This window comes from Apis dorsata, unplaced genomic scaffold (assembly GCF_000469605.1).
Source record: "Apis dorsata unplaced genomic scaffold, Apis dorsata 1.3 scaffold_113, whole genome shotgun sequence".
NCBI lineage: Eukaryota > Metazoa > Arthropoda > Insecta > Hymenoptera > Apidae > Apis > Apis dorsata.
In genome coordinates, this window is record NW_006263408.1 from 534,503 (window position 1) to 550,638 (window position 16,136).

Consider the following 16,136-nt stretch of genomic DNA (forward strand, 5'->3'; position numbering starts at 1 on the left):
ATATTGTCGTGTCGCGAGAATACACGATCTCATTAAGATAGCTCTCACGTTGTTTTGAAGAACAATGAGCATCGCGGAATGAATCGACGCGATTCATGGATTGATTCTATAAAAATTAAGAGATTACGCAATAGCACAATGTGAACTGGATTTAACAAATTGTATTTAGAATTGAAAAATTGTTAGGATTTTTATTTTCAATGGTGTCATTTGAAGATGTAAAATATATTGGTTTATTTGAAATATTAGCAATTAAATAATGGATAATTATATCAATAATATTATATATATCATTATTTATTATTTTTTTATTTGGAGAAATAAATTATTTTAAATAAAATGTAACACTATTATATCATATAAGCAGATTTGCACTTAATATTTTAATCATCAGTATTAACACCTGAAAAAGAAAAAATAAATTCTAAAATAAGATAAACATTATTTATTTAATTACTTTCGAAGCAATCTTCAATCTCATAATCAATATCCTGCATCTCATAGAACAAAAATCCTACAAAACGAAATAAAATCGAGAATATTACGATAATTTCTAAAATTGAATAATTTTCAAAGTAATTTTTATCTTTACATTAAAAAAGAAAATCGAATACCTTTCAATATCGTTAAAACGAATACGAAGAAAATCAAAAAACGCAAAAGGAATATCAATAAATAAATGGAATCGCAATGATTTCTAAATAATCAAATTAAAATCAATATCTTACATTACAATTCATGCAACAAGAAATAAATAAACATTATTCACTTATGATTTTCTAAATCTAATCTTTGCCAATAAACTTCCTACCCTAAAAAAAAATCTTAATATCATTAAAATGAATACCTATAGTATACCTTGAGCAACTCGGAAAGAGTTACCCCAGAAAACGAGGAAGAAGACCCGGAAGACTCTTAACGAGGAGGCATCGGGTGGCGACGTTCCACTTCACTCGTCGATTAACCCACATATATCGAACCATACTCGTGCTTTATTTTTTCGTGTTACACCTACGCTACGTGCGGTCAGCTATGCGTAACAACACGTAGCTCCATCTCTGTCGAACGATTGCACCCGCATGCATATACGAAAGCACTAATGGGTTAATGCATCTCGTTTCATCGTTCTTCTTCGATCGACCCCTCGGATACGATTATGTTTTATACAGATAAATGCGTGTTCCCTTATTTTTCGTGCTTTCTTCGCGATCGGTCAAGTGGAAGTTATTCGATAGGCAATTTGCTCGTTGTCTTTTATCTTTTATGATGGATGGAGGTGTTTCGAGTTGTTTGAGGATGTAAGAGGAATATATTTTTTTTGCTTATAATTTTTAAATTAAACGAATTTAACGCGATGCAAGATGAGTTTTCTTTTTGCGTAATTAATGGTTTGACATCGTTGGTTAGAAATTTTCAAAGTTATAAATATTAGAAGCTATAAATATTAAAAGAAATTTACGATATGCGTAAATGATAAGTTAAAAAAAAAGTAATAAATTTCTGAAATTATTCTTCGATTCTGAATATATTATCAATTTGTTATCTAATTTATGATTTGTCAAATTATTAACATTAGTTAATAAATTATTATGTAAAATGATTCTAAATTTTTCGATATACTGATATGACCGAATTACTTCATTATTTCACTATATTTGAAAATATGCAGATTGATTGACTATACATAAAATCTTATGAAAATGGTTCAAAATATTTGATAAATTTTAACAAATCAAGTAAAATGAAATGATCTAATAATAATAATAATAAACATTATCTTCTTTGATAACTATAATTATTAAATAGCATTAAACATTCACTTTCTATAATACACATGATGACATCACATGACACAAAATCAAAGTCGAAGTTTAACCTAAATATCCTCCCCTTATCAAATCAATTACATTTAACACGAACAACGATGTTAAATATAAATTTCAAAAATGAGAGCCTCGCACGATTCATTTCTCATCCATCTCATCCACTTAAAATAATCAATATTACCAGAAAAAAAAATCGCCTCGACAGATGTTGCGTTCATTTTCGAGAGGGATCCATCCCTCGACCCGATGAATCTATCGAGTTTTAGGTGGGCGTTGCGCGTGGAACGGAGCCAGATCAGGCGATTAAGCTCTCTCGCGCGACCAGCCACGAGCCTTCTTTCGAGGGGGTTAGAGCTAATAAAATTCGAACTCCCAATTTCGCGGATGCGGCCTCGGTTCTTAGATAAGACGGCCAATCGAATTGATCGATGATCATCCAGCGGGAGGAATATTTTGTCATTTGAATGTGAAAGTAGAGTATCGATCCTCGAGCGACGAATGGACTCGTGGAGGCATTAAACGGGATCTATTACTGTGAAAAGTGTTAGGGGGCTAAAATGTATCGCCGAGCTTTATTCAGCAAGATTTAAGAACGTATATATTTCTTTCCACCACTTTTAGATCCATTTTATTATTTATTTATTTAAAATCTATTTATTTAAAATCATTTTATTTATTTAAAATCTAAGCTTCGATATTCTAAGCTTTCAAAAAGCTTATAAAAAAATTTTTATCCAATATATTTTATGACTATATATATTTAAATTTAAATAAAATTATTACACTTTTAGATTCATTTTATTTATTTAAAATCTAAGCTTCGATATTCTAAGCTTTCAAAAAGCTTATAAAAAAATTTTTATCCAATATATTTTATGACTATATATATTTAAATTTAAATAAAATTATTACACTTTTAGATTCATTTTATTTATTTAAAATCTAAGCTTCGATATTTTAAGCTATTCAAAAAGCTTATAAAAAAATTTTTATCCAATATATTTTATGACTATATATATTTAAATTTAAATAAAATTATTACACTTTTAGATTCATTTTATTTATTTAAAATCTAAGCTTCGATATTTTAAGCTATTCAAAAAGCTTATAAAAAAATTTTTATCCAATATATTTTATGACTATATATATTTAAATTTAAATAAAATTATTTAAATAAATAATTTAAAAAAAAGTTATTTAAATAAAATTGTTTAAATAAAATTTTAAATTTTGAATTTTTTTAATATTCATATATTCGTCAAAACAATTTTTTTATCTATTAATTGGTGAAAACAAAAAATTAATCAAAAGAGACTTATCGTTCTTTTTTCCTTCTAATCTTTGAATTTTAAAAAATCTTGTTTGGTAACGATCGAAATATCAATCGCGATATTTAAAAATAATATTTCATTTGTGCCTTAAATAGATCGAAAATACTCAGTTCTTTGATTACATCATCAAATGATTCATAACTATTTAACATATTCAATGACACAATATATGCATTATGGAAATTTATTTTATCTTATTTCTTTTTTTATTTTTTTTTTATTTATAATTTCTTATAATTATAATGCACGCGTATTCCATAAATTTTTTCAAAAAATGAAAAATGGACAAAAGTTTTTCAGATATCTTGCTTTTATATAATCAATACATACAGTCATTTTGAATTTCATTTTATTTTTATATTTATTTCTTTTTTTTGTTTTATCAAAAATCAATATCCGCCGAGAATCTTTTCGATTTTAAATAAATTCGATTTAAATATCGAATACATTAATACTATATCTCTACACTTTTACAAAAACAGAACAAGCACGGAAATTAAAAAAACAGTTTCGATCCAAAAGTTTTGCAATCGCATGTGAAAAAACTTTACGATAAAAAAACTTGGCAATAAAATCAAATCGAAATAACTTCTAAATAACAACAACCCACGTAATCCCCGCCACGCTTGATCATTTCATTCGAAAGTTTCATCGAATCTGCTCGTAGAATCGAGGAGCAAATAGATAAATCGCTCGAAAAAAAGATCGCAGATTCGAAGAGGGCGATTAACATTTTCACTCGTTCGATTGACAATAACCGGTCTTAGAGCCGCCTGTTTCCAATATTTTCATTGGTTAATTAACGGCTAATTTCTCGCGCGTCTTAACCGCGAACGATTTTGCAGGGTGTCGGGGAAATCAAACGACGGGGCTAACGAGCATGACCGCCTTGTGCCGATTCGAGCCTGTTGCAATCGAGTTTTCGAAACGATTTCCCGATCGCGATTCGCGACACGCGTCCACTCTCCACCGGATATAACGCGTCGCAATCATCGTTCCGCGAGCGAACACATTGGCCGAGGATACACGTTGGAAAGTTGGATCCTTCTCGAGGTGATCGACGGAAGGAAATCGTTATCTTGTTCGTGCTAAAATTTTGTTTGGGTTTAATTGGGTTTCGTAAACTCTTGAACATATGTATTCGAAAGGAATTGGATTTTAATTATTTGTTGTTGAATGTTGCAAAACAACATAATGATAATTATACGATCGAAAAATTTGGTTTTTGATTATAATGAGTATAGTTTAGTATATAGTAAAATATTTTTCGATAAGAGTATAGACAGATTGTTTGTAAAAATATGAAACACTTTTGGAAGATAAAGACATTAAAACGAAGAAGAAGAAGATATAGTTAATTAAAAGTATTTTAAGTTTACATTAAATAATTATATATATGAATGAATATTCGTTCTTCGAAACAAATTTTCTTTTCGATCATAATGGAGAATTTTTAATCTTTATGAATAATAAGTTTTTTTTATATAAAAAATTAAATTATTTTCCAAAATTCGCTATCTTTATTAAGTTTTATTAGAATTTACAACAATGTAGCTGAGTATTACAAAATCTAAAAAATGAAATTCGTCAATTCAACATCTGACGATAAATTGAATTGGCTTCGACAATTTCTAAACTCAATTTCGAAACTTATAACGTTCCACGTGTTTAGGAAGGGCAACAAAAACTCGACAAATTACCTACTTCGAAATTATTAAAAGCCATAAAATCAATAATAAAAAGCAAAGCATTACAAGATGCAACTGTCAAAAAACTTTTGCTGCACTTTTATTTCCAATCAAATTATCATTTGTACCGGAATTGGCCAATAATCAACGAGTTTCCAGAAAGGACTCTCAATTCAAACTCAATCAAATCTTCTGAAAAACAAGCGAATTGGAATTGGATATTTCTCCATCCAACGGAGAAGAAGAAAAATTGTATCCACTTTCATGATCGATCGACATAAAAATATATTTCCTCGTTTGATGATCACGAGAATTTTCTGCTCGCTCGAGATCCTCGCTTCGAGCTGCGATTTCCATGTGCGCTCCGTTAAAACAACTCCAAATGTCTCGTTTTTATTCATGTCACGTTCGCTATTCCTCCTCTGTGCTGCGTAATTAGGTTACCGGTACACTACGAAGGCCACGGTCGAACACGATTTCCGGTGCGCGACACCGCTTAGTACTTCGAGAAAACATCGTTGACCTTCCGGGTAAAAATTGATGTGTCAAATACGAAACCAGACACCATTTGTACCATTATTTGTACTATTCTTTTTTTTCTACTTGTTTATGCCAGAGCATAAGTATGCAATTTAATCTATATAAAGCACCAAGTGGAATCATTAAAGTCCCTAGAATATCACTAGAAGTTTAATAGATCTTTTTGTATATTTAACTTTATATTTATTATAGAAATATATAAAGAAATAAATATAAAATATATAATAATATATTATAATTCAATATATTATAATATATAAAATTCTTTATATAAAATATAAAAAAAAATTTTTTTTTTTGAGATAGCAGTATTTATTCCATAGTTTGATTTTAATAAAAAATTAGAGATAAAAGATAAGGAAATGTTTTATTAAATAGAATCGTATCATTTAAAATAAATATAATAACTTTCCTTTTTGCTTTTTTTTTTTAAATTTACGAAAATAAATTTTTCACTTAGATTTCTCAATTGTTGGCACGATTGAATAAATTAAATCGAGTCATTTATGTTCTACGTAAAGGGGAAGCGTGAGCAGTAATTGGAAGTTCTTGTCCTCTTTCACTCGAAGAATTTTGGAGAAATTCGCAATCGTGAAAAGCGAAAGCAAATTGTAAATAGCAAAAAAAAAAAAAAAAAAAATTAGTATGATTATTTTCAAAACAGGATCGAGCACTTTTTGTTTAAAATAAAATTTTGAAATACATTCTAAAATTCTTTTCTTTGAAAAGTAAATTATTTCTCATAGTCGATAAATTTTAATAACCGTGTTATCCATAGTGCAACACTTAAGATATAAAATCTACATACTTAATTAAATGTAAATAGGTTAAAAAAACAAGGAGCACGATAAAAGAGAAAATATAATAGAACTCTGTTTATGAATATGATTTTTATGATTATTATTTATCATTTTTCGTTCAAATAATTGGAGTTTATGTTCACAAATGGATTGCAAAATCGTATGCTTCAATACTTCAAATTTTTCAGAAAGTGTATGTATTTTTCTCTTCTTTTCGATTAATTTAATGCCATACTTTTACATTTTTATAGAAACTAACACGAAAAATTATATTTATTTATATTTGATGTCCGTCTTCGTATAATAATACATAAATAATAATTTATATAATAAGAATCCACAATAAATCCTAATAATCCTAAATAATCACTCATTAAAATTTCGTTTATATAAACTGTAATAAAACTTAATTTTTCTTAAACTAAAACGTTATTTAATTATTTTAACAAAAGCAGAAAATTTCTTCTTCGATCCCATAAATATAACTATAAATGAACTACAAAACAATTTATTTTCCATAATTCAATTCTATATTTCCTTATATACACTTTTCCTTATATATACGGAATAACTTTCAAAACAAATTTTCACATTCGCTTATTATCCGATTTTAAGCACGATTTTGGATGCATTTGGATCAAGAGGGGTGGTTCAATATCGCCCTGTTTTCATCCACGTTTCGAACCGGTCCACGTTCCACCGGTACCTTTATCGTCGATTTAATTTACGATCATTTCGATTGATACGCTCTTTAACTGGACGTTTTGCAATTAACCGGACGCTCCAAATATCGGGTTGGACGCGCGCTGCGATCGCTTAATAATAAATCGGCGATAGGTTCCAGTTCCGTTCGAACGACCTAAATAAACAGTTTTCTCGATCATCGGTTGACAATTATGACAGGAGCGTGTGGGCAATGCGTTGATCGGGGTCATTGGGACGTGGTTGCCACGAAGAAATGTCCAATGCAGTTTGGATAATGATCCAACGACGGGACGCGTGGAACGCGGGATAATTGAAGTGGGTGCCGCATGATTAATTAACGTGCTTCCTCGACAATCGATCGCCCCCTGCCATAGGACGAGATGAAACCAGTGAGCGCTGTGATCGTGGCTCTTTTTGAGCCTCTTGAACTCGGTTATCAATCGGGGAGAAAGTCGAGCGTAAATTGGTAAATTGACGATCATTTTGAAAATTGTTATTTGGGGGATGAGTCGTGATATTTGAAGCGGGAATAAGTAATTTATTTAACAGAAATAGATAATTTTAGTAACAAAAATCAATTATCTCGATAAATGATGAAATTTTGGATTGCTAGAAAAATTCTATAAGATAATCAATTTCAAGTGGTTCGTATTGTTTGTGATAAATTTATTTTATAATTGTGATAATCTTGTGTTTGAAAAATGATCTACTGAGATTAGAAATTTTTCAGATATTCATATTAGGTATATAGATTTAGATATATATTAGTATTTACAAAATTTGATTTAATTTCAAATTATAAGATAAAATCATCTTAGAACGAATAATAAAATTAATGTACATAAATTCAATAGATCTGGAAAAAATTTAAATGATTTTGAAAACTATAATACATTATGAACTATACATTATAATTAGAGTACTGTAATTTTATATTTTCATTATCACAATTGGAATAAAATCTAAATAAAGATTTCATTTTTCTATAATATCACAATGAGTATTTTATTTTAGATAATTATAAAATATTTTATATATTTTTGTATATTATAAATATTCTGCAAACTTTCATACATTTAATTTTTTATAAATGTATAAATATTTACAGCTTAGTAAATTGATTAGTCAACGCCTAGTAAACTGACCTAGTAAACGTATTTATATATTATTTTTTTATCCACTTAATAATGGAACAACAATTAAACCAATAATTAAAAAACAAGAAAGAGATAAAGAAAGAAAGGAAATATTATATTTTGAAAATAAAATATTTTGTAAATGTATTTAGTATAGTACATTTACAAGAATCATAGATGGTTAATAAAAATTAGATTAATTCTATTTCTCGAAAAATTCTTAATTTTAACCTAGAATAATCTAGAATAAATAATATTCTAATAATTATTTAAATTTTAAATTCAATATATATATATATATATAAATAATATTATTTTTAAATTCAAATTATCAAAGCCAGCCGTAACTTGACAGTTCAAATATAAATTATCCAATAATTTTCTGCCTACGTTACCGATAAAATGCGTCAGCGATAAGCGACAAAAAATTGTCCGAATATAGGGAATAGATCATTCTTCGCATATACTTTTACTTAATTGCTATTCAAGGTTGTTTGGTATTTTTTACGATCGTTTATCGAGAAAATGGGAAACACAGAAAGCGGAGGCCACGTTGTCGCGTTGGCCCCGTTATCAACGAACGGAAAATGTCGTCGAAGAACACGGGCTTATACGATCGTTTGATAAGACTAGACATTACTATCCACTCAGTTTGCACCGACTAATCAACTATTCTGCAAATACATTTCTAATTGCGAAAGTTGTCAGCGAACAACTTTCGCGTCTTCCAATTAATGGTTACGATTCAATCTGCACTATTATGGAATGTAAATGAGATTTCAGTAGTTTTAAAAGTCGCGATAGAAAAATAATCGTTGCCATTGATGGACATATGTGCTTTCGAAGTAGTTTAATTTATGCGGTACACTTCGGTCGGCATTGCAGGAAACTTGTTTGGATCAGGTGACGCTAGACGGCACCACAAGACTAGAAAATCAAGTTACCGATCCTTCGATCGAGATCTATGAAGATTCCTTTTTTTAGAATATTATATAGTTTTTTTATATATAATATTTTTCATTCTCTTAATATATAATAATAGTAAGTATTTAATGTAAGTTTCGGTTTTTATGCTGAAAGTTTTTATTATTAAAAAATTAAATAAAAAAAGTTTTATTATCGACGGAACATTCGTCGATAAAATAGTATGGATCTATAGATTATTCTAACATCTTTTTTTTAAATTTTCTTCATTATTTTCAATTGTACTTGATGAAAAAAAAATTAAATTTTTTATTCAAATTGAAATATTCTCGTTTCAAAATCACATTTGTAACAGTGATATACATGGCTTACTAGAATGGACACATTAAAACCATTTCTCATATCTTTTCTATCCATCTAAATCTGAAAGTCATCGTTACACATTCGATTGTTAAATCGATCTAAATGAAATCTTTATCTTCGATCAAATTCAATCTACGAGGTATCTAATAACCATAATAACGCCTTCCTTGAGACCAAATACTAATATAGTTTCTCCTACTTTTTCATTATTTTTTTTTTTCTCTTTCTCTTTAAACGAGACACATGTATTTTTTCTTCGATTAATCCGACCGGTAACACAAGAGGAAGTTTGCGAAACTCATAGTGATCCTTGCAATCGACTACAAAGAAATCTTTTATTATCTTTCAGTCATTTCGACCGCCTCTTGTCGGGAATTCTTCCGTATTGAACCGTGACGAAAGGCTCGATGAGACGTGAAAAAAGTGAAATCTCTAGACATATATGGGTCGATTCTGAGCTGCTTTCGATCCCATTATTTGAAACAGTTAGCGCAACATTCGTGTCAAAGCTTCTATAAAATATCTATCGGACTTGTGCTTCGTAATTATTATTCTGCTTTTCAGATCATACCGAGATTGGTACAATGAAAATGATTGATCAATAGAATACATTGCACTATCATCTATTAATCAGTTTATATGGTCACAAAAGTCTTCACTTTATCTTATGCAAATTTAACTAACATGTTATTTTATCAAAATCAATAATAATTCTGTTTTATATGAAACATTGTAAGTATAATGAATTATATGTATATAAAGTAATTTTTTATTTGAAAAATGTAATTTTAAGAGTTAATTAAAATCAACTATTACAATTTTAATGCTATATTATCCTTTTGTAAAAAATAATTTGGACAAAATTATATTTAAAACATAGAAAATAATAAAAATTTGAGAATTATTTCAACTTTCACTCGCTACGTACAAAATCAAGATTTTTAAATTAAATAAATTTTCTTTTAAAAGAAAACTTTTATGACAAATTTTAAGCCAGTTTGATCAAAACACTTTTGATTATAATTTGTTTTTGGATTTTTTTTTTTCTAAAATAATATAAATATCAAAACTGAACAGATACAATTTATTACTAAAAAAAAATATAAAGTGCACTCACTAGTGTACTCACCATCGACGTGAAATAGAATTTCTCGAATTCCCTCTCGTGAAGTCGCGCCGCTGTCAAGTTCGTCGCCGCGTGTTGCCCGTGTTTCGTGAGCACGTCCTCGCCTTTTTTGCAAAACCAAGATAACACCTGCAATCGTAAAATGAAATTAACAAAAAAGTAATTGAATGAATGAAAAGTAGACGTAAAACAAAAAAAAGAAAAAATTATGAAAACTGGTTTCTTTTTTTTTTTTTAATTTAAAAAATATTATAAATAAATGAGGCTTTAAAAATATCTTTCAGAAAGAAAATTGAACAAAAATTTTTTTCGCTCATTAAACGTTATATTTAATATATTTTAATACAGAAATGAAAAAAAAATTTTTTATTCAATTTACGTTTTATTTATAAATCAAAAATAAACGTACATACTTTTCTGTTAAATACGTTTTTTGATGTACTGCACAATTTTAATATCTGATTAATTTGTGATAAAAAATTAACCTTTAAAGTAAAGTAGAATTTTATTTTTTGTTCTTAATAATAAAAAATAAGTAATAAATTGGCGAACGAGGAATAAATTTCAAAGAAATGATCACAACACAGCAACGTTGAAACTTCACTATGCACTACTATTTGCAAATTTTCTAGCATACAGAGTTTAACATGGCAGGACAGTGAGTAATTAACGTCCGTCTGGATTGCTTAAATAATTAAAAACGATCGTGGCCGTTCCGTGTTCGACGAGTGGAGGTCTGGTTATTTATGAACGTCATAGCGGATTTCGAGTGAAACGTTTGAATACACGACACATGTTTTATGTGCTCCTATGCATTCCCGCGATAAATACACTTCTCGTAAAGTCAAATTCGAGTAATTTATTAACAAATGTAAAGGAAGGGAAAAAAACATTTATCATCTTTTTAACTTTTCTTTCTTTTTTATTCCAGACGGTTAAAGTATTTATAAAACGTAAAATTAAAATATTTATTATGACAAGACTACAAATATTTATGCGTTTAAAAGAAAACTACACCAAATAAACATAATGCAAAAATATAACGTAAAATATTCATTATAATATTCAGAGGATGAATTAAATTTTTATTTAACTGTCGTTTTTTTCTTTTTAGATATTATTATATACTTTTTAAACATTAGAAATTATAAATTTAAGAATTTACATAAACGTATTATGGAGAAGATTTCGAACATTATCAATTTTAATTATAAAAATAAATTACCAATATTTTTATATATACATAATATATATACATAATTTTATCATTATATGAATTAAACGCTATTAGATATAAAAAAAATTTCATATGATAAGTGAAATCTTAAATCATTTAACAAATATGTTTTCAAAATTCTACAAATTCATGATTTCTTTTGATAATAAAAAGTCAATTTTCGTATCAATATCTCATTAATGCGAAAATTGGCATTCTATAATCCATTCTTATTACCTCATAAAATTCACCATTATTTATTTCCTCTCACAGAAGAAAAAAAAGAAAACAACAAAATTTACTTAAAATATCTTATATTATATTTTTCTATTTTTCGAAATATATCTACAAACTTTATAAACTTTAACTTTTCAAATAAATAAAATCATTAAGTCCTACGTTAGCCATTTAAAAATTAAATCTCCCTTTTTTTTTTTTTACTAAATAAAAAATTTTAACCAAAGGAGAACAAAATTTTCCATCCACTAAAATGCTAATCTTCATATCTACATCCATCTGTCTAGTATCCTCGATCGCAATATCACGTCGAGCATACATACGTCTGCTGTTTCGGCCGATAATTAGATCGCTGACACAGGCGCGTCACGCTTGATTAATGATTCGTCGTCGTTGACGAGAATGTAAAAAGTGCGCGAGAATAATTAACAGGAGCAGCCGGAGGAGAGATGGAAGGAGGAACGCAGGAGCGTCCTTGCTTCCTCACCTTTGTCGTCCTCGTCATCGTCGATGACGAAAAATCGACGAAATACGAGGTGAGAAACTCACATTGAATGAAGAAACGATTGGGATCGCGAGCAATGTAGCGTTTTTCGGGTCACTGGGCCGCGTTAGTTGGAAAACGATTGGGCAGAGGCGTGTACGCGCGAGAGGAACGCAGCAAGCGGAGGATTAATTCGCCGCGATTTGGCCGTTTGAAAAAGTATGCCGGTAATTGCGAGCGGCCGGCTGCTGGAAGATGGTTAGCGAGAGATGGATCACGGAGAAGCGGGAGAATCGAGTAGAAAGTTAGTGAGAACGTTAGTGAGCGGTTGTTGCACGTTCGAGCGCTTTTGATCTGTGAACCGAAGTTTTCGATATGGGTGCACATATTTTGTATTATTTACAAAATACATATATATCGTAAAAAAGAGAATTAAAAATGGTATTAAAAGTTGGATTGACTTTAAGAGATCGACAAAAATAGAAGGAAAGTTAGAAAGTTAAAAATAAATTGTAATAAATGATAATAAATAAATGATAGATAATGATTTATAGGAAAAAAAATAATAGAAAAAATTTCTGTCTGAATTTAACAATACTCGAGACACGATTGTCTTTGAAATGTTAGAAGCGTTTTATTCTAAAAAAAACGAAAACTAAGTTTTGAGTAATTAGATTGTCTCATTGGTCGAGATATAAAAGGAAAAGTGTTGCAGTCATTGAGAAAATTATTGTAAATATAATAAATAATTAACCACTGTTATGATTTCAATAAATTATATAAAATAAATGTATCATTTAACGATTAGATTATTTTATAGATTAGTATTATTTTTATTTATGGTATTTTTATTTATTTATTATTTTTCTCTAATTAATTTATTATTATTCATTCATTTATTATAATTTATTTTTATACAATAAAGATAATTATTAACTTTTTTCTTTACTTTTCTACTGTCCTTCATTCGCTCTTTGTCAATTTCTTAAGGTCGAATCTTTTAGTAGTCTTTTTTAATTTACATTTTTATGATTTGTGATATGTACTTTCGATTTATATAAAAAAATCTGTGAAATTCTATCATCAATAGTGTTTCTTGTTAGATAATGATAATAGTGTTAAAAATCTTCATTCTCATGATATGTTATTACGATTCTATTAGATTTTCTGATTTGGATATATGTACGTAAATTTGTTACGTTGTAGAATGTAAATAAATGTTATTATATATACGTCATTGAACACTTAGTACATTTAGTACTTTACAAAAAAAAAAAAAAAATAATAATAATAAAATAAATGAGAATTCAAAATAAAATATTGAAATTGAAATTCATTTTTCATGTATGTATTATTAGAAAAACTAATTTACAAGCAGTGTCATTATATAATAATATTTTAAATATTATAATATCTTAGATAATGGCTTAAATAGTAGTTTAAATAAGATGTAATAATAAAATTTCGCCAAATATAATATTTTCATTTTAACAATTTGAACCACAAAATAATATGATTTTTTTCGATTTATTCTTTGATCTATTCTTATTGCTTGCTTATTATAATTTTCAATATACAATGAATAATATACGTTTCATACAATTTTAATATACAGTGAATATATATGTAAAAGAAGATTAAGAAATTATATATTATGTACTTTATACTCATAAATGAACCATTGCTTTCAACAACAATATTTAAAATAAAGGAAATAAATTAAAATAAACAAGATATTTTAAGGCAAAATATTTTTGATATTCTTCAATGAAATATTATTTTAAAAATTTATCAAATAAAATATTTTATTTCTTATTTCAAGTTATACTTTAAATAAAATTATTTACTATTTATTTCAGCTCTATTTTCAAATCATTGAAGACATTGCAATTATTACATATATTCAAAATAAGATTAGGAGAAAGAGGAATATAACGTTATAATATTTTTAATTATAAGAATAAATAAATGTTTATAAGTACAAAACGAAAGTGATATTTGTTATGATATAAAAGAAATATGCATTCTTTATTATTTTATTTTAATGAACGTATATTTAAAATTGTATATCAAATAACGAATTCAGTGATTCGAATTTAATTTTTGAAAATACAATTCAGCAATAAATTTGAAGAAGTTGTCAATTCTTAAATAAAAAATTAATCAGAAATTTCTTGAACGGCATTCATTCAACACATCACGTCCAATAATCATAAATTCATTCCTGACTTCATTCACTGCTAAGAAAATAACCTTTAACTACCAACTATTCTTCGGCGAATCAATAGTTACAAAGCTATTAAAACCCAGCACTTTTCTTCGATATCCCGTTAGCACCTTCAGCACTGGTGTGGTATGCTTTAAACTCATTGTTAGGCATACCACAGTTATTATTAGCATTGTTCCAGACGATATTTAGTAATGTGAGTACAATAAAAATCGTTTTGAAACAAAAATTCACTTACATAACATATCTTAATAATTCTTCTTTACGTTCTATTCAATGCAAATGAAATCTTTTCTTTTATTTAATTATATTATAACACTGATATACATACATGTATAGTATATTACACGTTTTATTTTATGTCTTATTTTATGAACGAACTTTACATGTTCTATATTTTGATTTCTCAATACCACGTACTCAAACATGTATAAACTTTTAATTTTACAAAATTAAAACACATAAATAGACAACAAATAGAAATCTATACGATTCTGAAAATGTTTCAGAAACGTATATGCAACAAAGTACTTTATATATATTTATATTTATATAAAACAAATATTAAACTTTAAAACTTGAAAAAAGAAGTCATTGTCAACAAATTATTAAATTTCATATATCTGCAATTTTATTTTTCAATTTTTAAATATCTATATCCATTGAATGCTTCAAATATTATACAAAACAATTAATCTAGATTCTCCTCATTATTATCAACATATATATACAAATATATATGTAATAATTTTCTTCAAATCTTTTTTCATTTTACATAATAATTTTTCCTCTTTATTACAGACAACTTATTATTACTATTATTAAAATAATCGACATGACTTCTTTCATCCTTCCATCAAAGACAAGTTATAAATATTAAATTTTTAATTATTTTCTGAATTATTCGTTTAATAGTTAAACAACTACCACCAAAAAAAAAAAATTCATTTTTCCACGTAACGCAAATTAAGAAATGATCGAACACTTTGGATCATAAGGTTATGCGGGTCACTGGGTCACGATCCACGATCAAATGGCGTCGGTGGCCGCGCGTGCAGGTGCGAACGTCTGCAAACCGGAGGCGTCAACGACACGCGTACTATCGCCTGGACACGTCCTCCCGTGTGAACACACGTGTGACACGGCGGACAGGTATTTAGGTTCAAGCGTGGCGCGCGTCGCTTCCGCGTGCATCTTCTCACGAGAGAGGATGGACGGGCGATCCTATCGCTCGAGGGAATGCTCGATAACGCGTCACTGCAAATTAATATAGACACTTTCTACAACTTTTACGGCAAGATCGTGCGAGATCGTGGAAAATTTGAGGTGGCTCTTATATTTTTCTTTTTTTGCATTTTCTGTGGAAAGTTATTATCACAACAAAAGAAAACATGGAAATGAAAATACGGTGTATATAACGGAGTTATAGGTACGAGAATGAACATTTGGGATGATTCTTTAAAAGTTGGATGTAAAATTTAAAGTGTTGCTACTTCTGATAATACAGAAAATAGAAATATAATTTATATATTC

General features: G+C 28.0%; 1 protein-coding gene across 2 annotated transcripts in view; it reads right to left on the reverse strand.

The window, feature by feature from the left end:
* Window positions 1-16,136, reverse strand: part of LOC102677970 (puratrophin-1-like) — a 217,670-nt gene that overhangs the window by 71,195 nt on the left and 130,339 nt on the right. For both annotated transcript variants that reach the window (XM_031508933.1, XM_006612466.2), the window contains exon 9: window positions 10,443-10,568. In XM_031508933.1, coding sequence (XP_031364793.1) covers window positions 10,443-10,568 — 126 coding nt within the window. The remainder of the gene's footprint in view (window positions 1-10,442; window positions 10,569-16,136) is intronic.